Source organism: Sylvia atricapilla, chromosome 1 (assembly GCF_009819655.1).
Source record: "Sylvia atricapilla isolate bSylAtr1 chromosome 1, bSylAtr1.pri, whole genome shotgun sequence".
NCBI classification, from domain to species: domain Eukaryota; kingdom Metazoa; phylum Chordata; class Aves; order Passeriformes; family Sylviidae; genus Sylvia; species Sylvia atricapilla.
Genome location: NC_089140.1, coordinates 135,483,425 through 135,507,454, shown reverse-complemented (window position 1 = coordinate 135,507,454; position 24,030 = coordinate 135,483,425). Strand labels below are relative to the sequence as shown.

General features: G+C 43.1%; 1 protein-coding gene across 1 annotated transcript in view; it reads left to right on the top strand.

Moving 5' to 3' along the window:
* Window positions 1-19,720, top strand: part of SYBU (syntabulin) — a 39,936-nt gene extending 20,216 nt beyond the window's left edge. The window contains exons 4-7 of the mRNA XM_066334903.1: window positions 12,712-12,814; window positions 15,200-15,403; window positions 16,341-16,490; window positions 17,676-19,720. Coding sequence (XP_066191000.1) covers window positions 12,712-12,814; window positions 15,200-15,403; window positions 16,341-16,490; window positions 17,676-18,774 — 1,556 coding nt within the window. The 3' untranslated portion in view covers window positions 18,775-19,720. The remainder of the gene's footprint in view (window positions 1-12,711; window positions 12,815-15,199; window positions 15,404-16,340; window positions 16,491-17,675) is intronic.
* Window positions 19,721-24,030: the final 4,310 nt, after the last annotated feature.

The following is a 24,030-nucleotide window of genomic DNA, read 5'->3' as shown; positions in this document are numbered from 1 at the left end:
CTGTACAGTTTCAGTCACACTCTTCTCCCTTTCTAATAGGTACATTTCAAAATTTCATTATGACAGTAAAGTTTCTAAGACCTTTTCTAATACGGAATCTAACAAACACAGTTGTGGCAATTTTTGTAGCCTATTTGTTTTTCACAGTTACTTTCACTTTTCTTCTTTCTCTTCACCTTTCATTTTGCACCCACACAAAATAGCCACTGCTGATTTTCTAAATAAAAAACGTGTTTCTGGATAATAATTCTGTATGTGCTGAGTCCTCCTGCATATTTTTCTGCTTCAGTTTCCTGTCTGTTGCTATGGAGCTGTGCAGATTTGCTTGCCTCACCTGCCAGCACAGGGAGTTATTAAGGCCTTGGTTCTGCTGGTCCCAGAGGAGCAGAGTATGCTCGGCGGGGATCCGCATGCAATTTCACCCTCCAGGGGTGAGGACAGTTTGGGTTCCAGCCCATGCCATCCTCAGAGCTTGTGCTCTGGAGCTGAGCCCAGAGGGACATCACCCTGCAGAGGTTTGGTGGTTGTAGCAGTCAGTGAGGTCTGGAAGGTGGCCACCCTGTGAGGTTTGGGGGATGCTGCTGAGGGTCTGGCATCTGGAAAGCCCAGCCTGCCTCACATACTCTGGGATATCTGGATTCTAATGGCCCCTTTGAATATTTCCTTCCAATTCTAGACCCAGGAGAGCCAGTAGATCCTGTTGGTTGGAGCCTCTCTGTCTGGCATAAATTCTTCATCTTTTGGGATTGAGAAGTGAAATTTGAATCTTAATTGTCTCCTTAGACAAACTTCAGTAGCAAATGGGATCTTACTCTCTTTCTCTGGTCCAAGTGACTGGTTCCATTGCTCAAGGGACATGAAACAGCTTTAACAGGTGAATCTGCCATTTGCCTTCCAGGGGTTACAGGAGCTGTTTTGGAGGTAAGGAACATGTGAATTCATGGTCTTCATCCAAGATGAACAGAGCAGAGATGGTTCCCAGTTTATCTGACCTCAATTCCCAATTTATAGTCTAGAGATTAATTATCTTTGCCTGCATGAGTCCACCAAGGTCCTGTTTTGTTTTAAAGGAGGTAGAACGAATGAACCCACTGTGTCTGGCTTGTGATCTTTCTGACCAAATATTAAAGCATTTACTTTAGGATTCACTGATTATGTTGACTGAGAATGGGACCAAGGTTGGTTCAGACTTCCATGTTTAGTCAGATGAATCCTACCTGCATCTCCTGTGTCCTCATCAGGCCTCTGCTGTCGGCTCTTACTGGAGTCAATCACAGTCTCTGTGGCATTTCTTGATCTTTTTTACTTCTTTCACTTTTTAATGGAAAGGGAAGTTCTTAGATACTCCGTTGCAGAAGAAAGCTTGTGCTTGAAAAGCACACATGGACCTTCAAGGAGCTCTAATTAGACGCTTTTTCCTCTTCTGTTCATCCCTGATAAGCTTAGGCACTCTCCATTTGACTACTTTGTGAGGACTGCTGCCCAAGCTGCCCATTGCAAAGGGAGATTCTGAATCCCATTTTGCACTATGGAGTCACAGAAATTAAATATTTTAGGGCTGACTAAAGTCCTAAAGCTAACTACATCAACTGAAGTGAAATACATGCTCTGGAAAAATAATACTGGAATACAACCAGAATATAAATATTTTAAGCAAAAGATAGTTAGGTAAGTAGGTAAAAATTATTAGCTTAGCAGTTGGGTTTTAGTTTAGATTTATATGTATTTTAGATAAAAACTGTTAAACAAATTTGCTTGATGTGGAAGAACATGTTCAAATGCCCAAATATTTCTTACAAACTTGAATAAGCAAAATAGAAGCTACAAGTAGTGCTTCAACTTCAAAACATTTCATAATATTTAACACAAATACACAAATTCCTGTTAAAGTAGCATACTTCTGTGTCACAAATTTTATAATACAACCCTTTCTAAAAAATTATTTTATATGTTGCTTAGTAGAGATATAGGCAATTAGTGGGTAGGCCATGGCCTCTCAGGACATACATTCTTTGTTCAGAAGACTGTTAGGCTGCATGAAGTGCCCAGATGTCACAGCAAAAACAGAGGATTCAAAAAAGAAGCCAGCAAATTGTAAAGGAGAAATTAGCAAGTAAAAGCTAAAGCCTGAGTCCCACCTGTTCTACACAGTGACCTCTCCAGCTCTGGGCTGGTGGCACCTGAGATTCTGGGGGAAAAATCTGCAGTTACATACCTCCTTCCTCACAGAACAAAACAAAAAAACAACAACAAAAGGATGTCCTTAATTCAGTAAATAGAAAAGAAACTTAGATTTAGATCTCTTTGTGTGTCTTTCAGGCATGGACTTAAACACAGAGGAGTGTCCTAATACAGAGCCACTGGGCAGGCTGAGGGGATGCAGGATGTCTGCTCCCAGGGATGCTGTTCCACTTTAGCTCAGTTCCTCTTTCACCGAGGGTTCAGATCTTTACTGAGCTGAGGTCCCAGCAGGCACACGGTAACTCCTCTGTCTCTCTCCCTGGCCCATTAATTGTGCTGCTGTTGCCCCGGACACAGGGAAGTGGGACAGCCTGTGTTCAGGGAGACCATGGCCCCAGAGTGCCTGTGACCCCGAGCACTGGGTCCACGGGAGAGCCACTGCCCTGACTGCAGATCACAGTGAGGAGGGAACGTGGAAATGAGGCTTCTGCAGGGACAGCCTGGGTGCTGCACAGGATGGGATCCCTGCCACACAATACATCTTTCAGACCCAAATGCCTTTCGATAGAAGTGAGGGTCTGCTGGTGGGAACGTGCTCCTACATCGGGAAAACACAGCTGAGGGCCTGGCATAAGAAAGGCCCTGGGGTTTAGAGGCAGGTATTGAAGATGGCAATAGCAGTCATCTTTAGTAAAAACAATAAAATTCTTTTTGTATATTCAAGCAGGTTTGTTTAGGTTTTTTTCTCCTCTGTTAATCCAGAGTGGAATTTGAGCCAAAAAGGGGAAACCGATGCTAAACACACTGCACACTCTTAAGTATTTGTTTTAAAATGTGTGTGAGGTCAACATAAAACATGCCTTGACATTTGTGTTTTTTCTGCAGTGAGTTTTCTGTGCCTTGTGGTTGCTTTCTGTGGGTTTCAGCCTACTTCACAGAATGGAATACTGTGCACTTGAAAGAGTCCATTATGAATACTCCCTTAGGAAATTTTTTTTTGTCCTCTGCTTTTAAATTACAATCTGTATTATTTATGCCAATGTTTAAAACAGCTTCCTTACTTTCCCTGGTTAAAGTATTCTGAACCTACTCCAGATACATTTTACTGTGTACAACTCCTACTCACCCTGAGTTTTTATTTCAAGTAATTCTTCATGAAATAACATGCATCACAGCCAGAACCCTGCATTGCTGTTACATAGTTTTCTTTACAGTTTTCCAGCTGTGTTCCTCCTCCTGTGATAAACTGTGTTGTCAGTATGCATTTTTATCTTAGAATAAACAAATTGCATTCCCTTAATCTCCCTTCATAAATAGTGCCCTGTAACGCTGTTATCATTATTGCTGACCTTTTTTGGAATTTCTCCAGGTTATTAATGCCTTTTTAATGAGAATCATGGGATTTAAAGTGTTTTCTGAGAAGTGTTTACTCAGGAATTGATAGATTATTTCCTTTTCTGTTTTTCTTTTCATCCTGTATTGCTTTTTTGTCTGATATCTTACTATGTTCAGAGCAGAGCTATGCAAACAATTGATTTGGGGGTTGCTGCCAAATCAAAACGTTAAAGAAAATTTTTGTTTCAAACTGAACAAAGGCCATATTCAATCTAAAATATTTTGAATTTTGGGGGATTTTTTTTTATTTTTTACCCCATTTTTAAAAGAAGAAAGGCATTTGTTAGTTTTCATAATAAAAGCATAATTTCAAACAGAAAGTAGAGAAATCTGATTTTCCATTTTTCTGGCCATGTTTGACTTCAAATCATAAATATTTTCAGTGTTCTCTGATCTGTTGTGGTTTTTTGTTTGTTTGTTTGTTTGGGTTTTTTGTTGGGTTTTTTTTTTGGTGACCAAATTACTACCTAAAAGATTTGTTTCCCTCGGAGTAATTACTTCAAATACTTTTAAGCAGTATTGAGTGGATAAGCCTATATATTCCCTGTGTTTATCTTCATATATTCATAGGAATGGAAAGCTAAGGGAATGTCTTTATTTTAGTCATCCAAATCTCACTTGATTTCACTGTCAGGTAAAGACATTGGTGAGTGGGTGACTGGGCTCAGAAGTGGAAGGTCAAGCATAAAAATCTTACTGGATCTTTGCAGATAGTGGTGTCTTTTTAAACATTTGACCTATTTAAGTAGTGGTATTTTACTTGCTTTTATGTACCTAGAGATTGAAATCCTGGTGACGCTGTGCTTTAGATGTCTTCGCTCTGTTTTGGTTCTCCTTTGAAGTTAAAAATTCTGAGCTTGGGAAGAGCCTAAGAGAAAGGAAAAATGACTGTCCGGTCCCTGTTCCAGTAAAGAAACCACAACACTCATAGAATAAAACCCAGCAACCAGAACAACTAGATAAAAGTTGCCCAACTTTGCTAAAACTTTAGATTGTAGAGAATAGTTTTCTCAGCTGTGTTGTGTACTGGGTGGAGTCTCCTGATGGAGGTGGGAGCTTTGGGAAATTCAGGCCTGTATGGATTTCATCCATGTAGCAGGGGTTAATGAAGACAGGCATTCCAAACTGGGTTGTTTTATGGAGGAGCTGGAGAAGAGCATGACAAGCTGCAAGGATGGGACCTCATTTCTATATCAAGTTCTTACTGCTGGATGCTGTGTTCCTGGGGGTGTGATAGGGAGAAAATGTGCAGCCTCCTCCCAGTTCAAAGCTAAGCCTAGCCCTGAGAATCTCAGGTGGCGCCTTTCTCCAGTAAAGCAGACAGCATAAAAGAGCTACACTGGGCTTGTTTTGAGTGGATCCTGATTTATGTGGTGTACTGTCAAACACTCACCCAGGTCTTTCAAAAGAGGCACCAAACTGTTCATTGCTTTTTAAGGTGACCTGCTTCTAGGCATGCAAGAAACAAGGGTTTGGCAGAGCTGAGAAGCTTTGCTGAATGAGACTTGTGGTTCCAAGCTGAGATGGCAGTTAGGGAGAGAAGAGCACCAGTTCCAAAATTCCTATAACTCCCCCAGGAGCCTCGTTTTATACATTCAGCCTCCAGCCACTGCAAGGTGGACATGGCTTCCCCAAGGAGTCTGAAATGTACTGCCTTTAATGTGGCATAAAAAAATAACAAACCTGCTTTATAATAGTGTACTTTATATACACCATTACATTAAATGTATTTCAAAGAAATGAAAATTCTGTCAGGTTTGTTTCATATTTTATTAGTATTACATTGTCTTGCTTCCATGCTGAGGGACTTCATTACAGGTTGGTGTTCCACCCTTCTTAGAGTCTGTAAATAATTGGACGCTGTTCACTTTTGAAATCTGGGCAAGCTGTGTCTGTTTGCTAGAGCTGGTGGAATACAACTTGACCACAAACCTGCAAGGATTAATTAAGCTGAAAAAAAAACAGGCTTCTTGTCTGTCATTTTTGCTTCTTAACAATAAGAGGGGAAAAAAAGCAGCAAATTATGGCAGTCGCAACTTGAAACGCATTGGTCTCAGACCTACCTTGGATTTGTTACTGTAAAAAATTGTTTATGCCACCAAGTGGGTAAGGTTTTGCTGTTCTTTTCAACAGATGGCATTTGAACTTCATTAGGTTTTTTGTAATAATATCGACATGTGTGTTACAGTAAATATTTGATTAGCTTACAACAACTTTAGCTTTTCATCCTGGGATAGCAGGGTGGTTTCATCCATTACCTCCCAGATATGTTTCTCCTTCCAGTATTTTTCCCTTTGCCCGTTGAAAACATGTCAAACTGATTTAAAAGGTTTTATGCACATTATAATGAAAACCATATGTCTTGTATTAAGGATGACTGTGCAAAACCTGAATTAGGTTTTGCATGCAATTTCATGCACTTGCAGATACACTGTGCCCGTGGGCCTGTGCAGCTCCTTGCTGTGCCCCAGACAGCTTCTCTCCTCCTTTCACACTGGAACCAGATTTAGGAGATGTGTTGAAGGGGCCTCTGAAAACCTTTTATTAAACTTCTGCCACCAACGTGAAGGGAGGGCTGGGATCTTTTCCCAGTCTGTGATGAAGTTTGCTGCCTCTCTGTGTACTGCTAAGTTATCCATGCCAAAGATGACATTTTCCAGTTCCTAAAAATACTTCTGACCAGCCTATCCATTTCTCTTCAAATAGACCAAATTGTACTGCCGAGTACATTAAAAAAAAAATCCTCTGAGGTGATACTGCATGGTTGCTTATAAAAAATACTTGTCCATAGGTAGATATAATTTATAAAACTGTCAGATGCAACTTAGCATTATGTTCTGTAGCTCTCAGTGTATTTTTTGAACCTCCAGTCTCAATGTTTGTATTGAGGTTGGTGTAGGAAAGCAGCATCCTTCCCTTTCTGATAACAAAGAGCCTTTTTGTTTGAACATGAAGATAAGTTCCCCAGACTGTTCCCTTCTGCTCCATGAGCATATGTTCCTCCTGACAAAGGTCACTTCAGGCTGAGAAGAGTGAAATTATGGCAGTAATTTTTAAGGTATTGTTAGAATGGTTCAAGCTCCATATAGAAGCACAAAAAAAAAAAAATCAGGTCAGACTGACTTCTGCATGACAAATATCTGTAAAATACATAAAGCAGCAAAAAACTCCAACTTGTAATGCTCTTTGTCTATTCCAACATCCGCTTTTGGCTTCTCTACAAATCAGTGAATTAGAAACAATTAAGAAAAACACAAGCCCAGATCATAGTGATATGCAGAATATGCATGATGGCTCTCAGCCAATGTCAGTAATTATTTTGTAGTGACTGTGTTTTGAGAGAAGAGCTTGATTGATTGTGGTTTCACAGAATACATAAGTCACATTATGTATTCATGTTGAGATCTGCAATGCTTATAATTTGCATTAGCGTGGTTCAGATTACTACTAAAACTATAGTACTTAAATCAAAAAACTGCTTAATGAGATTAATTATTTGATAACAATCCCTCTTTCAAAGTAAAAGGAATAAGCAAGAAAAATGAGTGAAAATCAAGATAAACAATAATTTGTAAAATTGCATTTAGATCCAAACACAGGGAAGCAGGATCTGTGTTGCAGTCCTTCACAAAAGTCTGTCTGGTTTTGACTGGAAGTCTTCTTGCCCAACATGTTTGAACAATTTATGGAGACCCACACCCAAAGTTTTGCTCCACATCCCCTCTGACTGTGTCTCTGCCAGCTGCCTGAGTTCCCAGCTGTTTCTGGGCCAAGCACTCAGCTGAAATGTGACCACAGACCTGTCTGCTGAGAGAGCACTGTCGACCAGTTGGGTGGATGTTCACCCAAGAGTGGGGAGTGATGGCTTCATTCATTGGCCAGTGCAGTGGGATAGGGGAGGGATGCCTGTGGGTACCCTTAGGATTGAGGATGCCAACTGCTGTACCCAGTTTCTTGCTTTTGTGGAGCACAGTTCACAAATGTGAGTTCAAGGACTAAACCTCATATAAAACCAGAGGGGTGATTAGGTGCTAAAATCCAAGATTCACAGCAGAGAGCATGCCAGATATGCCCACGGGAGAGGCCAGAGAGAAGTGCCCATCTCCCAGACTTAGTCACCTGCCTGTAGTCCTGGGTGTGCCCACATGAATGCCTTGGATTCACTGTGAACCTCCATGCCAGAGCCAGACCATCTCTGTGAGTGCAGGAGTCCAGCAGGTTTCATTCCTCTGAAATACAGGCAGTGCTAGTGCTACCAGTCTGTGCAGCGTCGTACCTGAGTAGTTAGAGCTTGAGGAAGAAGGTCTGAGTCCAGTGCCCTCTTTAGACTGAAGGAGCCCAAATCTACACTTCTCCTAAGAGTTCCTGAACAAGTGTAACCTACTGGGCATCCTCAGCTTCCTCCCCTGACCTTGGACCTCACTGTAGTGGAGAGAGCGACACAGGCAGAGCGTGTGGGAGCAGCTTCTGTCACTCAAAGATTACAGTAGTCTACAGGGAGGAGAGCTGTAACCTGTTCTTGCTCTCAAGGTTATACCTGCTTTTACCTAGGTTACTGTAACAGTTAAGTCCAAAATAAGAGTCTCCCATACAATAATAGTAAATCAAATAAAAAGTCAAAGGCCAGGGACTGAAACCAAAACCCACTGTCACCTATGGTCTTGACACTTTGAATTCAGCACATTTCCCCCTAGGAGACTTTGCCTTTAAAATAGGTCATTTTTAAGGGTGTTAGCCGAAGAAAAGCCTGGAATGTTAAAGCAAGATTTCATTGCTGCTTTGCAGCTTGCTTCTTCTTTTTTTTTTTTTTTTTTTTTTTTTTTTTTTTTTTCCCATTTGTCACTGCATGTGAGCAGTGTTTTCTTTCCTAGGTTGTTTGTGGTGTACAAAATCTTTCTTGCAGGAACAACCCCATATTAAATGGAAAAAATAAAAACAGCATTAGTGCTTCCTGGAAATATGCTGCTTATGGTGGTTAATATCGGGGCTAGAGATGTAGCTGTAAGTTAAATCTCTCAAGATAAATTGAACTGAATCTCTTAAAAATAGAGGTCCTTTCATTAAGTGGGCATTACAGCTGAATTCTCTCTACTTTTCCAGCTGCTTCTAATAACTTTGCTGGATATTTTTTCACACAGTCAGGCCCAAGCTCTACCCCTGGGGTCCCTAAATCAAGCTGTCTAGAGATACAGCACGCCACTTATTCCTCAAGTAGCTGCACCAAAGTGGTTAATATGCATGCATATTTTCATCACTTTGCTGTATAACAGTGCTTTTGAAGGCAAGAAAGCTCAGTAAATTTAAGTGCTTTACATTTTAAGGACAAGCTGTTTCTGTCAGCACTGTTTTATTTACAGCTCTGTTTCACTGGCTATATGCAAAACCTACTTCAAGGCTGATGCACATATAAAAGAGGTCATGTTTACAGAGTCAAAAGATAGCTAAGCTCTGTGGTTTCTGTACCTGGTGGCCCCCAAACCTGATCTGTTCTGCCTGTAAGAGGAGTGAGTGCAGTGTGCAGTGCTGTTGGCCGCACACTCTGGCTGGGGCAGTGCACAGGCAGGGTTAAAGGTGAGCCGTGTCCAGGGCAGGACGTGGGCGCGGTGGCCGCCCTGCGCCGCTGCGGTAAACAGCGCTGGTGCCAGCTGGAGGCGTCCCGGCCCTGGCACAGGCGGCTCCTTCTCCGGCTCCGCAATCCCGCCCCCAAACCTGCAGTTGCGTCATATGCAGGGTGGGAAACCTGCCCTTGAGACGTTCCTAAGAGTCTCCCAGTTGATCCCCGTGCTGCGACAGGCGAGCTGTGGTGGCCGGTCCCCCCGTGTGCCTCCGCCCGGGCTGCGCTGGCGCACGGCTCGTCACAGGCGCCGCAGCAGCTGGCACGGGCTCCTTCTCCTCCCTCGGTGTCAGCCGGGCCGGTGTCAGCCGCGATGCTGGCAGGGCAGCAAGGAGGCGAAAAGGCAGCGCAGGGCGTGATGCTGCCTGCGGAGCGCTCTCAGCTCGGTGCCGCAGCCCGCTGAAGTGCGGGGACAGCATTGGGCTCTGCACGATTTCACTCCTGCTTCTCAGATACCCATTCCCGGCCAAGAGCAACCCTGGAAAATGTGACGGTACTTGGTTGGCCATCCGTGTGCTGTTGCTCGCGTTGCACAGCGCGGTGCAGAGCCCTGCTGCCATGGCGTGGGCGTGCTGCTCGGAGCCTCTGCCGGGCGGGGGCCGCGGGACGGGCTCTCCAGCGCGGACATCCTGGCTCCAGGGGCTGCCACACTCATGGCTGCAGCGTGGAGGAATATGTATGAGTGGATTTCAAATGACGTGCTGCTGAAACTGGTGACTCAACGTGTAGCATCTTTTGCAGGAAGGGGTTAGTACGACAGTCCTTTTAAGAGGAAGGAGTCTGATTGAAGCTAAACAAGTGTTACAGCCAGTTAGGACAAAGTATGCGGGGTTGAGAAATGTCAGTCGCTTTCACAGTTAGCACTAGATTAATGGGCTGTTCTAGGGCTTACATGTGTGAGCTTTTGTCATTACATAGTCACAGTGACAAAAATAGTCAACAGGCATCCTTAGGAAGCTGTCAGCCTGGAGAATGGCGTTAGGAGAATGAGGAGCCGTGTTCAGCTCCTGCCTGCACTGCTGCTAGGCAAGGAGTCTCATGTTTTGTTAAGATATTTGTAAGACAGAAGTCATGCCTGTCCAGGAGAATATGTTGCAATGGATGTTTTATGGATAGATGCCATGTTATTTTGCTCAGAGATGTCTGCCAAATGGGAGAAGATATTTTTTAAAGTCTCCTAATAACATTGCTGTCAAGCTCTGCTACACACAGAACTGGTTTGAACATCATTTATACACTTGGAACCATTACAAGCAATGACCCCTTTAACTTATAAAATGTTCTCAAAGATCCTATAAATAGCCACATGCCTAATTTTAAACATAAGTAGTCTCCTGTGCTAAGTGTTAAGCTTGTGTGTAGCTGTTATTAGAACTGAGGCCAGAAAGGTTAGTTCATGCTTTGCAGACACAGTTCCTGGTCTCAGATGCAGTTTGGTCTTTCAGAAAGCCAGTGCTGATGGTGTGGTTGTGTTTTCAAGCTCTGCTGGCTCTTACCAGCAGTGCCCGGCCCTGCAGCTCTTGGTGCTCCAAGCCAGGCAGGTCAGGGAGAGGCAATTGTTAAGCCTTGCTACTCGGCAATGCTTTCGATAGTGAGATCTGATTATGGTGTGATCTGCTTACCCAGAGATGAGCCTTGGCTAGGGCTCCTGCTCTCTGCGCCACAGCCAGGACTCGCCTTGGGAAAGCTGCTGCTGTCTTGCAAGCACAGGAATGTTTTGGGAACCCGAACACCAGAGGTATGACATCTGTGTGATGCGTTTACCTGTTTGGGTCTTGTTCAGAAAAGTTGTTGTGGGTGCAGTGTGATACCAAGAGATTATTTGGAGTGGACATTATTCTTGTAGATGGGGATATTTTGCTTGTCAGGAAAATTCTGTTGCATCTTCAAACGTGATCCCATGACCATTTTGCTTCCCCAAGGACAGGGTCACTCACATTTACATCTGTAAACAGGATATAACTACTCTGAAACCAAGTGGCTTTGCTGTTTTCCTTCCCTCCTCTTGCAAATTTGCACGCAGCTCTGATCCGGTTATGGCTGTGGTGGCTTGGGTCTGATTCTTGGGGGAGTTGTACTGGGTATGGAGCTGGTTAGAGGTGCTAGGGCTGGGTCCCTGGGATCCTCTTTTGAAGAGCTAAGCTCTGAACACTTTGAAAGTGGGCTGAGGAATATCCTGAGATGGGCTGATGCAGAGGCACAGAGAAATGGAGGCTGGTCTCAGATGTCATGAGGTAGAGAAAGTATTGGGTTAAATCCAATCACACCTTATCCTAAAGCCAGTTGCTAAGTGTTGTCAGATGGTAAGAATGGTTGCTGGCTGTCTCAGCCTCTTTAAGGCTGTGAAGCCAGGCTCTGACAAAGCCTTTTCCCAGTCTCAGGTGTTCAGGGTGAAAGATGTGCCCTTCACCATCATCTCTGTGAAGAATTTAAGAGATATTGAGGACTAGAAGATCTAGCTGCAGCGGGGGGATGATGGTGTCTGCAGCTGCATCTCCATTGTGTGGAAAAGATAGCAAAAATGGCAAGTTTGCAGCTGCTGACTTGGGGATGTCTATCCATGGGATGACACCCAGAAACTCTCAGGTGAGAAATGCTCTCCTTGGTCAGCTGCTTAAAGGATGTTGGAGTGTTTTTTTCCATCCCCTCAGCTAAAGTCACCATTCATTATTGTGACTCTACAGCATGAGACCTGGGTATGGCATAGAATGTTTTGCCATTGGACTGACAAATTGGAAAAAAATTACAGCTTTGGTGTGGCTTTTCCCAGAGTATAAGACTTTCTTAGTACATCTATCTACTACTGACCTTAGCAAAATGAGAGCAGTTTTCCTTGTGTATGCCAGAGCTTGTGAAATAAAAGCTGTGATCCATAGAAAATCAGTGATCAGACAGATGACTTGGTACCTGAGAAGCACTTGAGACCTACACGTGATTACTGGATTATTTTAAGGTTATTAGAACTGCCTCACTATGCTTCTGTACCACATGAAAACCTGCATATGCATGTAGATAACTATATAGATATACTGTTAGCCTGTACAGGGTTATAGCTGTATATATGTACATTTATGTTATCTCAGGAAACAAACCAGAAGCAGCAAGCAGTGTTTCTGTATGGTTTAAAGCATGAGAAATATCCAGTTACAGTGGTGTGTTCCTAAGCACTGTGCTCCTGAAGGAGCCATGTGAGCAGCCTCATTCATCTATCGATGTCTGTGAGAGAGCAAACAGGTTGTCACAACAAGTGTTCCTGTCTGAGACCTAAAATGGCTTCTGTAGTGGGAAGGTTTTGTGTCCAAATGTTTTTTCTGCTCTTGTTGAAGTGCCAGTTCTGAAGAAATATTGAAAATCTGGAACAAATCCAGCTCTTGTCCTCAGGGATGTTTGAAAATCCATGCAACTTCTGAAATGCACCCAGAACAGACAAAGGAAGGATGCTTGTGATTCACTGTTATTTTGAAAACAATCTTTGGGTTACAATTTCCATCATGTTTTCACTCTTTCCTTTTCCTTTCCAGGCAGTGAAGCCGATTTTAGCTCTTCAAGCAGCACGGGCAGCATTTCAGCACCTGAAGTCCATATGTCGGCTGCTGGAAGCAAGAGATCTTCTTTTTCTCGCAAGTAAGCAAGCAAAGCAAATTTTCCTGAATATTGCTAGCGCAAAGACAGACTACTGTGTAAGGTCTTGCATTTTAAAACAATTGGGTTAGCATGAGGCTCTTGGGTAGCACACTGGTGAGAACTGCAATATAAGAATGAAAAAAAATGCTGTTTTCAGTGCACAAAAATTGTCAGTATGCCAGATCAGCCAGCTGTTGGGGTTTTTTTTTTTTTGTGTATTCATGGCAAGTATGGGAAATACAATTCAGGCATTGGCTGGAGTGGAGAGAGAGCTGGGTATGTTAGTTAACAGCAGTATTTCTAACCAGTTAACGTAAACCTTTTGGTCTTAACACTTTGTTTTATTTCTTTCATAAATTGTCAGCTCAGCTAACACCTTTCCAGATCATGATCTTATTTTTTTGTTAGAAGTAGACAGTATTGCCTTTGGTGTTGCTGAATGTTTTTGTTTTTTTTTTTTTCTGAAATTCCCTTGCCCAGCCTATAGGCAATTTTTTTAAAAAATTGTATCATAATCATCTGTCTAAATGAGCCTTCCACGAAAGATTTCTGCAAGGTCTATCCCTGTCATAAGTGAATTGCAAATTCAGACAGCTTGAGAACACAGGGGCACTGGGATGGAGCAGTGCACGTTGTGTTCTGCCCACGCAGTCCCTGCTGGTTACATTTTGCGGAGCGGGAGGAGGGAGTTGAGACTGACAGAGCTGGTTTCCTGTTGTCCTGCCCGTGGTGGAGGAGCTGGCGGGCGGGCTGGGCCGGCAGCAGGATGCCCCTGTGCCGGAGTCACACAGGCGTCCTCAAGTCCCCATGTGCCCCGGGTACAGAGGTTGTCAGAATGAGGCTTTGAGAGCACTGTCCTATCTGTATCGTGAGACTGTTAGAAAAATAAACACTACTGAAGTTCCCTCTAGATTACATCTAACAAGCAAGGTTACTGGCCGTGGGGGAAAAAATTATACTAAGTATAATATGAAGCCCTAAAATCACCTTAATTTCAGGATGATTCTGGATCATTTCATATGTTGCTGTGCATTTTAATATAACTTTAAGCTGGAGTATATTGGCATCCTGCAGAAGTCCTCTGTAATAAGGCTCCTTCAGATGCACTGCTATGTTAAGCACAGTGTCTGCAATTTCTGCCACACACCAGAGTTGATGATACACTGTATAAAGTGGAAAGAGATATCTCCTTTGCAATATGTTCTTTTATAACTGTTTGACTACTTGCTATGGAACACTTCAGTGTTGTCACAAACCACAGTCCTGTACTTCATTGTAAAATAATTACAAAATCACCCAAACCGCAGCAGCGTGATGAAGGTTCACAGCAGCCACTCAACCATCTGTTCTTTATAAACTGTTCCATTTGCAGAGAAGGGAAAAAACCAAGTGAAACAACTCAAAGAAGAGATGTTGCTTCATAGTTCTGTGGTATTTGATTTTTTTATATTCAAGCCTTCTCTTTTGCTGGCTGGATTTGCCTTTTTATGGTGTTTTTTGTTTGGGTTTTTTATTTAATTTTTTTTAAAGCTGCCCTTTCATTACTATTTAGAAGAACAACTTGGATGGGAGAATGAAGTGTAGTAGTGTAGGATGACAAACCAAGTGAGCAGGAGAGGGACACATTCCGAGAAGCTGGCTTCAGAGCACTCCAGCCCTTGGGCAGCAGTCAGGCAGGGAGTGTACCAATTGCTTTCAAGCACACACAGTTGACAGATTCTTTAATAAAGAATGGGAAAAGAAAGGTAAATATGTATGAGAAAAAGTGGGAGAAAAAAAAGGAAAAGGCTATGCTTTCCTTTTTCTCTTTTAATACTATTTCAGCCTGCTCTCCATGGGGTTCAAACTGTATCGAAGTGAATGAATAGCTGACCATGACAGATGAAGCACCCAGTATGCCAAAGGCAGAAAAGAACAGTGGCCCAAACAAAATCTGTTTTCACTGCACACTGTGATCCCTCAGGCTGCTTGCCGAGGAGCATGAAAGCAGTCTTAGAGCAGCTCTCCATGCACAGGCACCACTCTGCAGGCCTGGCCAGGGAAAGCTGGAGTGTGGTTCTTTTGGCAATGGTCCAGACCACAGGCCTCTCATTACTTAACAGAGTCAAAGATTCAGGAAACGTGGATGATCTGATGGAGTCACTGGGAACTGTGCTGTCCACAGAGAGATGTAAAATGGCTGAGATTTCCTTAGAACACGTAATTCAGACTGAGAGCCCCCTGCCAGTGAAAGAACATGGCTGATCACATCAGAACTTTTATTTCTTTCCAGCCACTCACAGTTATCTCTCTGGTTTATTTTTTAGAGAACTATGTGTGTAAAATAAGACACATAATGGGTTGTGTGATGAGAATAATGCTTTCACCATTTTGGTTCTTCTCCAGTCGTGGTCCTTATGGTCGGAATAATGGATCCTTATCCTACAAGTCTGGAGCCAGTCCACCTGCTTCACATGGAAAGGATGCTTCATCAACACTGTGCAAAAACCATCTGAGTCCTGCTAACATCCATCAGAGTTACAGAGCTTCTTCAGCCAGCAGCAGCAACTCGGGCTCATACAAAGGAAGTGACAGCAGTCCAGTGATGAGGCAAGTCTGTGTTTCAGCCTCCTGGTGCTGGGTACATTGACATCCTCTCTGCACTGTAGTGTGGGATCAGCTGTAGGAGTTCCCATGCAGGTCATCTTGCTCCTTGCCACAGTTGTGATGCCTTGTATAGGTGACTTAACAGTCAGCAGGGTTCTCCATACCATGTAAAAGCTTTGTTTCAGCACTGTAAAATTCAAGTTTAAGTCAAAGTCCTTTGCAGTTGGTTTTCACTCCAAGGCAGGCTATTTCATGGATTTTCATGGCATCAGTTGTCATGAGGTTTGTTTGTTGTAGGGTTCTTTTCTCTTTGAAGAGAGTTGGGTGGGGTAGTGCAGGAAACATGATACACATGGGTGAAAATTCACCCCGCCTAGCCTTAGGCAGCTCCCTGAGGAGTGCAGTTTCCTGTGCAGGAAAGAACACAGATACCTGCCAGAGCCTGTGACACATGTTGCAGAGAAGAAATGGCCACCACGCTGCTGCTGTTGCCCTCTCCCAGACAATTTAGCAGCCAAGCATGCAAGATACACACCCAGAGTTAGACAGGATCAGTGTAGATTTCAGTGTGTTCAGCTTTATAACTCCTGTGTGGAACTGAACTCAGTCCTTGGGCTGTGGATGGGTGTCCTTGCCCTTCCTGCTTTTGGGCACGCCACCCATTCAGGGGGAGGGCATGGCCAGGTATTTCAGAGTTAAAAGCCTCATTGATGTAATGACACTGAAGTCAAGTATAATAAATAGTAAATTTTTCACTGTAGCTATAAATCAGCTGTTTCAAGTACTTTAATTTGCAAGGTGAAGTAACTTGTGTGGATGCTGAGGAGCCCCAGATGAGTCAAGCTTTGCATTTATCAGTCAATGGGATATTTTTCATTCTGTCAGGACTTAAGAACTGTAAGAGTGTTGTTATGTGATGGTTTGTTTTGGGTTTTTTCAGGCGATCAGGGAGATACAATTCTTGTGGTGACAATCACAGCATTAAGCCACAAAATCCAGAGCAGTATTTGACTCCTCTGCAGCAGAAAGAAGTGGCAGTACGGCATTTGAAAACCAAGCTGAAGGAATCTGAAAGCAAACTTAAAGAAAGGTAAACTTCACTTCAGAAGTCAGGCAGAAAGATTCATTTGGGAACATTTAGGGGTAGGAATCCTAAGTGTTTTTACTCATTGCTTGATCAATCAAGTTTCCATTAAGAAATTTGAAATGTGATTAGTCTGATTAGGTTGTTTTCAGTATTTCCGGTTTCAGAGTGTACTAAGGGGATGCAAAACAATGAGTTTATTTATAAATATAGCTATCTTTTTTTTTCTTTTTTTTGAACTTTGACAACAGAATACTTTAAGGGGACAACTTTTTAGAAGTCTGATTTAGATTGAGACCTTTTATACATAGAACAGTTTCTACCTGCCAGCATGTATTACCATAGTGTCCTGTTGTACCTCTCTCAGTGAAGTGGGACTGCAAATGTCCCCCTTCTCCCCAGTGAAAGAAAAGTTCATACCCAAACCACTTGTGTTTGTGCCCATTTGTGGTTTTGTCACTCATATACTGAATTTTTCACAATAGCCCTTTGTGTGGATGCTGAGCAAAGAAGGGACAACGTGCATTACACAGCAACAATGTGTCTTTTACCAAAACTGCGCTGAGAGCTGACTCTGCAGCACGGACAGCCCAAGGGGGCACAAAGGGCTGTCTGAATGGAGCCCAAGACAGAGTTCCGGGGACCCTGTGCTCTTCCTCTGCATCTGCAAGGCCTGGAACTGGCACAGGAGTCCCATCTCCCCCACTGCTCCCTATGTGATTGCAGCAGCCTCTGGCTCCCTGCTGGGGAGCTCCAGCCCTGTGCCTGCAGACCCTGAGCTCCCTGGCTGCCTGAGGCCAGCACTGGCTCTGGAGGTACATGACCAGCTGCTGGCAGGCACTGGGGATGCATCCAGGCAGCTGCTTTCCATCTCTTCCAGGGCGAGGCAGTAGGGGAGATTGTAAGCACTGCACTGGTTAGACCTGACCTAGAGGTCACCACTTGTGCCTCAAATTGTGCAGGATCATGGTGCAGCCCACAAGGCTGCTGGTTTTGTGGGGAGGTCAGTGACTCCCATGAGCAATCAGCTGGCATATCTTGGCTCTCTCAGAGATGGCCACAAGTGGCACCTGGAGAAATTTGCTTCCTTGGAGCATGTCAGCAGCAGAATCATAGCTGTGTGGTGGGGCCTCATGTTGACTTTAACTGAAGAGTCAGCAGAAGTGTTACATCATTTTTATTTTGCTACAGGGAAACAGAAATAGAAGAGCTTAAAGCTCAGCTGGGACGGATGAGGGAAGACTGGATTGAAGAAGAGTGTAATCGTGTGGAGGCAGAGCTGGCCTTGAAGGAAGCAAGAAGTGAAATTAAACAACTTAAGCAGGTTATTGAAAGCATGAAAAACAGCTTGGCTGAGAAGGACAAAAAAATTCAGAAATACTTCATAGACATAAACATTCAAAACAAGAAACTGGAATCTTTGCTGCAGAGCATGGAGATGGCTCAGAACCACTCTGGGAGGGATGAGCAGTGCCTGGAATACACGAGCGACTCAGAGGGGAAGCTGTTAGCACTGTGTGCCACCCCACCAGACAGCCCCATCACAGAGGACCAAGGTCTGGAGGAGGTGGCAGACAGTGATCTGCTCCTTAGTGAGGACAGAGCTAACGGGACTGATGCATCTGGAGAGAGTTTGACCACCACAACCTCTGAGTTGAGTGATCCAGCTCCCTTCAGTGCTGCTGTAAATAAAGAGATGCTTGAAATCATTCTGGATGGAAAACTAACTTACTGCCAGGAGGAAGAGAAAAGCAACATGACAGTGGAACAGGCCATCCAGACTGACGTGGTGCCATATAGCTTAGATGTGGAGCAGCTCATTCAAAACATCTTCAGAGCTCAAGACACCTGTCCTTTAAGCCCACCTTCTTCACTGAAGGAATTGAGTGAATTTTCTCTCGGAAGCTTCAGTGATTCTGGTATCATAGTGGACTTAACTCCAAGTGATCCCAATTCTGCCATTCTTTTGTCTCCTATGGAGTCTCCATGCAGGAAGGTGGAGCACAGAGTTAATGAAAACCGTTTCATGAAAGAACTTGATTTTACAGAAACTCATGATGATGAAGCCTTTGAGTATGTTAATACAGGAATAAAGAGGAGATACTGGAGCAGCAGTCTCCTCGGGGATCTTCTGGCTGTAGCAGCCCCTGTTGTACCAACTATTGTGTGGGCTTTGAGTACTCAGAGAGGAGGAACAGATCCTATTTACAATATTGGAGCATTGCTTCGTGGTTGCTGCCTGGTGGCCCTGCACTCTTTACGCCGAACACCCTTCAGTATCAAAACCTAAAGTCTACTCTGTCCCTGGGCACCAGCTGGCTGAGGCAGAGAGAAAGAGGAATGAGATAGATCATAAAAGGTTACTGTATAATCTGGCAGAGTCCATAATTTGCTTTTGACTATTTGATTTGCACTATAAATCTGTTCAAAAACATGTTCTTTTGTTTCAAAACAAAAAAATAATATATATATAAGCTGAACCTTGTACTTCCACAAGATGTTTTTAACAGTACTGCTGCCTACAGAAATAGTCCTCCTGCTCACAGGCACCATGTCCCTCCCCTTTGCTGGTGACGTTCTGGTGCCAGCACATCTGCACAGTGAACATAACCAGGGGAATCAGGAATTTGAGCCCTTTCACTGCTCTTTCATGTCTCACTGCTGAGCTAGGATTAAGTTCAGTCACTCTCCCTATATGGTTCACTGAGCAAATGTACAAGCACTTTGCACTGGCTCAAAGGTAGTGTGAAATGCACGAGGGAACAAATGGCCAGAGAAAGGTGGAGTATTTCTCTAGACAGCACTAACCTTCCTTTAGGGTATCACACCTGTGCTCCAGAAGGCATGCTAGCGCTTTCCATTTGTTGTCCCAAGTGTCAATTCAATTTAGAGGTAAAACCTGTATTCCCCAGGCAGCTTCCAGCACATTGTTCGTGCCTGTCTCATGTAGTGCTCTTCTCAATTGTGCAATTGCTTGAGCATTTCACTGGTCTTGTGCATATACAGGGACTGTAACCAAAAATTGTTGGGAGTCTTAACACATGTTACAATGGTAAGTATAGGCGTGGATACACTTTGACTCTTAATGTTGTTTTAAAGTCTTTATGTATTGGATCCGATAGTCTTTTGAGCCCTTTGAAATACTATGTATAAATGTATTGTGTTTTAACTTATTGTTTATTTAATTGCTTTATTGTAAATTACCTTTATAATCACAAGTTCAGTAAAGCATGATAGACATGTCAAACATGTGAGTGTTTTTATTATAAAAAAGTATAAAAAAATACTCCATTCCAGCTGAGCTGTCAGGTATATAGGCCAAGCTAGGGGAGGTACTGTGTCGGGTACTGTTCCAGAAGAACAGAAATAGACTGAGAAAACCTGAGTACAGTTCCAAGTGTAAGCACTCACCAGGCTGATTAAAGGCTCCAGCTGGGCTGCAGCTGCAAACACAACCTGCTTTGCTGCCTCACACTGCATTCACAAATGCAAGTGGCCTAATCTTTAACCCAGTGCAATCATCTGGAAACCTGTAACTCCTCTGCAATCTCAAAACAATATCAGTCTTCCTGACATTTAACCCATCTGAGAGTCGTGGTCTCGGTGTGCATGCACACTGTGACCATCAAAGCATGAATTCTCCATGTCCAAAACCTAAGATCTGTGGATAGATCAGAGGACAGCAATGCTACCCAACAGGCAAAACAGTGGGGTTTTTCTGGCTCCACCCAAGCTTTCAACACCACCTCTGGCCATTTAAACCTCACTGGCAAACCCTTCAGCAAAACAAGTGTAGTATTTCCTTGTGAGACCCAGAGAAGAAGGGATCCAGGGAAGCCTGACTGTGGAGGTGGGCGGAGTGCCATGTATTGCTCTGCAGCTTTTGGGAAGGAAGTTAAGAGTAATCCACAAAGCAGTATAATTGGCCATGCATGGGGAGCATTTGCAACACTCAAGAGGGTGATACCAATGCTGACAGAGATGACTCGCACACCTTTCATGTCCCTGTGATGCCTGGGTGGGGAATTATTTTGCGTTTGCAGTAGATTCTAGAGGCCTCATTAAGCATTACATTAAGGAAGAGAACTCTTAACAGATAATTTGAAGTAATATAATCCCCATCTAACAGAGATGGACATGAGAGCATCTTGCTTGCGTTATCATAACTTTGTCTTCCGTGCTCTCCCACCTTCCTATGTGCCTGCAGCCCTCTGGCTTGCCTTGTCTATTAACAAGCAATATGTCCATGACACCGCTGCCATGTCTATTGCTCAAATGTCACTTTCAAAAGCTTTTAAATTATAGGGACACTAGGGCCAAAATTACGAGTTCGAGGTATTATTAATATAAATTTTACACAACCATGGAATTTCAAATTCCTGAATCTCTCTTCTTGGTACTGAAACACATTATAGAAATTTGTATTCCTACATCAAAATATGTCTGTGCAGGGCAAAGACAGCAGTATTTTATACCTGATGTTACCAAATTCATTACAATGTTAGAGTTTTCTTTCACAGCCATTATTGTTTAAGTGATCTTTGCTTTGAGTGACAGTGAAATGCACCATAATTTAGAAGAAAAAGTGATCTTGCGTTCTAGATGCACTCAGAGGTGACTATGTGGGGCTTTTTGCAGCAAGAAGCAAGTGGCAAAAACCTACACTTAGATTTAAGATGCCAATAGGCCCATCTCATAACCAAAGCAATGTCAAAGTTTCTTTCTGCCCTTAAGATTGTTCAGTCAGTTCAACTCTCAGAAGGCATTTAACTACTATGCTCAGCAAGAGGTGACAGCATTCCGATCACATTTCCTGATAAAAAGCCTTTGCTCTGATCTCTATCCAAAATTCAGTTTGCTTCTAAGCCTCCACCTTTACTCCTCCATACTGCAAGGACATGGAAAGCTCAAGGTGCCTTTTGTAAGAACACACCAGAATTACTATGATGCACCAGTCCCAACTTGGGTCTTTGTTCCACGATCCACAGAGGATATGCCATTTGTTGTTCCAAACATAGCAACTTAGCTTTCTCCCCTCAATATTACACCTTAGTCATGTCTCACTTAATCTCACTGGTGAGGCACAGCTAGGGGAGGACCATCAGCCTCCAAACAGTTCAATAAAAACTCACATCCTTTTTTTTCTGAGTTTAGAAAATGCTCATAACCCATACCCCACTGGAAAAGTCTTATCTCAAAACATGCAGGTGAGGAGGATGTGCAGCTCATACACCATGGGTAAAATTGTGGATGCTTCAGTTCAGACTCACAGCATAGGAACCAAGTCAGCTCCTTTCCTGGCCTGAAGGGATGCATGTTCATAATCCCATTATTCATTTTCTTTCTAATCCAGTAACAAAAGAAGCCATTCTTTCATATTCAGTTCAAGAAGTATCCACATGTCCTGCTGCTGAAAATGTTGAGGCTCAGGCATTTGATCCCCTTCCCACTTCATCTCTCTCCTCTTCACAGAATGCATCAGGTTGGAAGGGACCACAGTGGGACATCTGGTCCAGTCTTCCTGCTCAAGCAGGATCATCCCAGAGCACATGGCACAGGATTGCATCCAGGCAGTTCTTGAATATCTTTAGGGAGGGAGACTACAACCTCTCTGGGCAACCTGTTGCAGTGCACATTTAACTGTAAAGTTTTTCCTCACGTTGAGGTGGAACTTCTGTGCACCAATTTCTGCCTGTTGCCTCTTTCTACCCTTGCTTACGTCCTTTTCACAAGGCTGTTCTTAACTTAAAATTATATATTTCTTCTTCCTTTCCCTGCAAATCAACTCCTTCTTAATCTCAAAGTCCAGAAACATATTTAGTACTGTTTTATGTATGCCTTATATAAGAAGTGAGTATTTTGCTCCAAATCCCTTCAGAGAGGAGGACGGGGCAAGCATGAACAACTATGGTACAGTCAAGGAAAGGACAATTTTTCAGTCATCCCGGCAAGTCAATCCTCCACAGTCAAGAATACCAGTGAAAGAAATCAAATCCAGCTTTCAGACAAGAAAGAAAAACCTCATGGCCAACAAGCGTATGAAAGAGAAAAGGAAGAGCATATGGCAGCAGGAAGGAAAGACAAGAAGCATACACAGGGGTGTATAGAAGCCTCAAGAAACTCAAACTAATGGAAAAGTATCAGAGCAGCAGCCTCAGTAAGTTTAGCAAAAGTGTTTTCATATTTATCAAGGATAAAAATCAAGATATAGTTAGGAGGAAAGAGAGAGTGCACAGGAAGAAGATGAAACTAGTAATAATGCATGAACCAGTATTCAAGAGACTTCCTCCAAGAGCAGTGTCCTCCCTACTGGAACCATGTCAACAGGGCAGAGATGGGAGGAATCTCTAGAGCAGCTGTGCTCAAGTTTGGCAGGTAGATGGAGGAAGATCAGCAAAGCAGCACACAGTAGAAGGGAAAAGCAATGCAGAAGGACTCCCAGGCAGAAGGTGGCAGAACTCAAGGGGTTTTAAAATGGCTGAAGGCTCAAAGATCAAGTGTGCTTTCATGATGCATTCAGGGCTTTGTTTGCAACTTAGTAACTGGCCTACCTGTTGTTATTTTTAGTAAATAGTATTGATTTACATCTATTTTATATTTCTCAAAAATAGCAACAGTAATCACTAATTTTCTGAAAAATAAAACATAGCTTCTAACATATTTCACTTTGAACAGGGAGCAGATAACCAGTTTCCTTGCCCTGTGTCAGCAATAGCAAAAGAATTGTGACTGGCACCTCCCTGCTTCTTGAGTGCTGTTAAAAGGACAAACAGAGATTGTCATTAAAGCTTATTCATAAGCTTTCTCATCTCCCATCCCTTGTCATATATTTTGGAGGTGTGTAGCAGGAGTAGATTAGTTTGCCATACTGCTAAAGTCTGCACTTGAAGTAATCTCTTCTACTCCAGCCAGAACGCTTATGCAGAAAACATGCATGGAAGTGTTGGCTTCAAAATATATTTTAAAATTTAACATCTGAAAATTGCTGTCAAATCAGTTGACTTGTGCAAGACTTGAACTTACATGACAAGCATACTTAACATTTTTAAAAACTTTTCTCTGTGAGTAAAGCCATTAAAATGAATTTACTGTCTTGTTTTCTCAATTACTTATACTCTAAGCAAAACTTGTGCCAGAAACCTACTAGAACTTAATTACAAATTCTATTTTTGTAGGCAGGAAAGATCTAGTCACACACCCCCTCTTCCCCTTCCCATTCTCTTACAGCTGACACTTCCTGTGCTGTCCCCTGGATGAACAGGAAACAAGTCTCATGTGCAAAATGTGCTGACGTCACTCAGCTGTCATAAGGTAAGAAATCCATACAACCCATGAACCAGGGATAACAGCACCCACACAACAGAACCTGGAAAAAGCATTCACTGAAGCTCTGGGCTGGATATAGGAAGCACACAGACTGCCCCCTCCTCCCATCCACTTCTTTCCAGCAGACACTGAACTTCTTCATTAAAGCACTGTTCCCTTCTACTGCACATGTACCATTCACACTTCACCAGGGGAATTACAGAGTAAACACATACAGCAA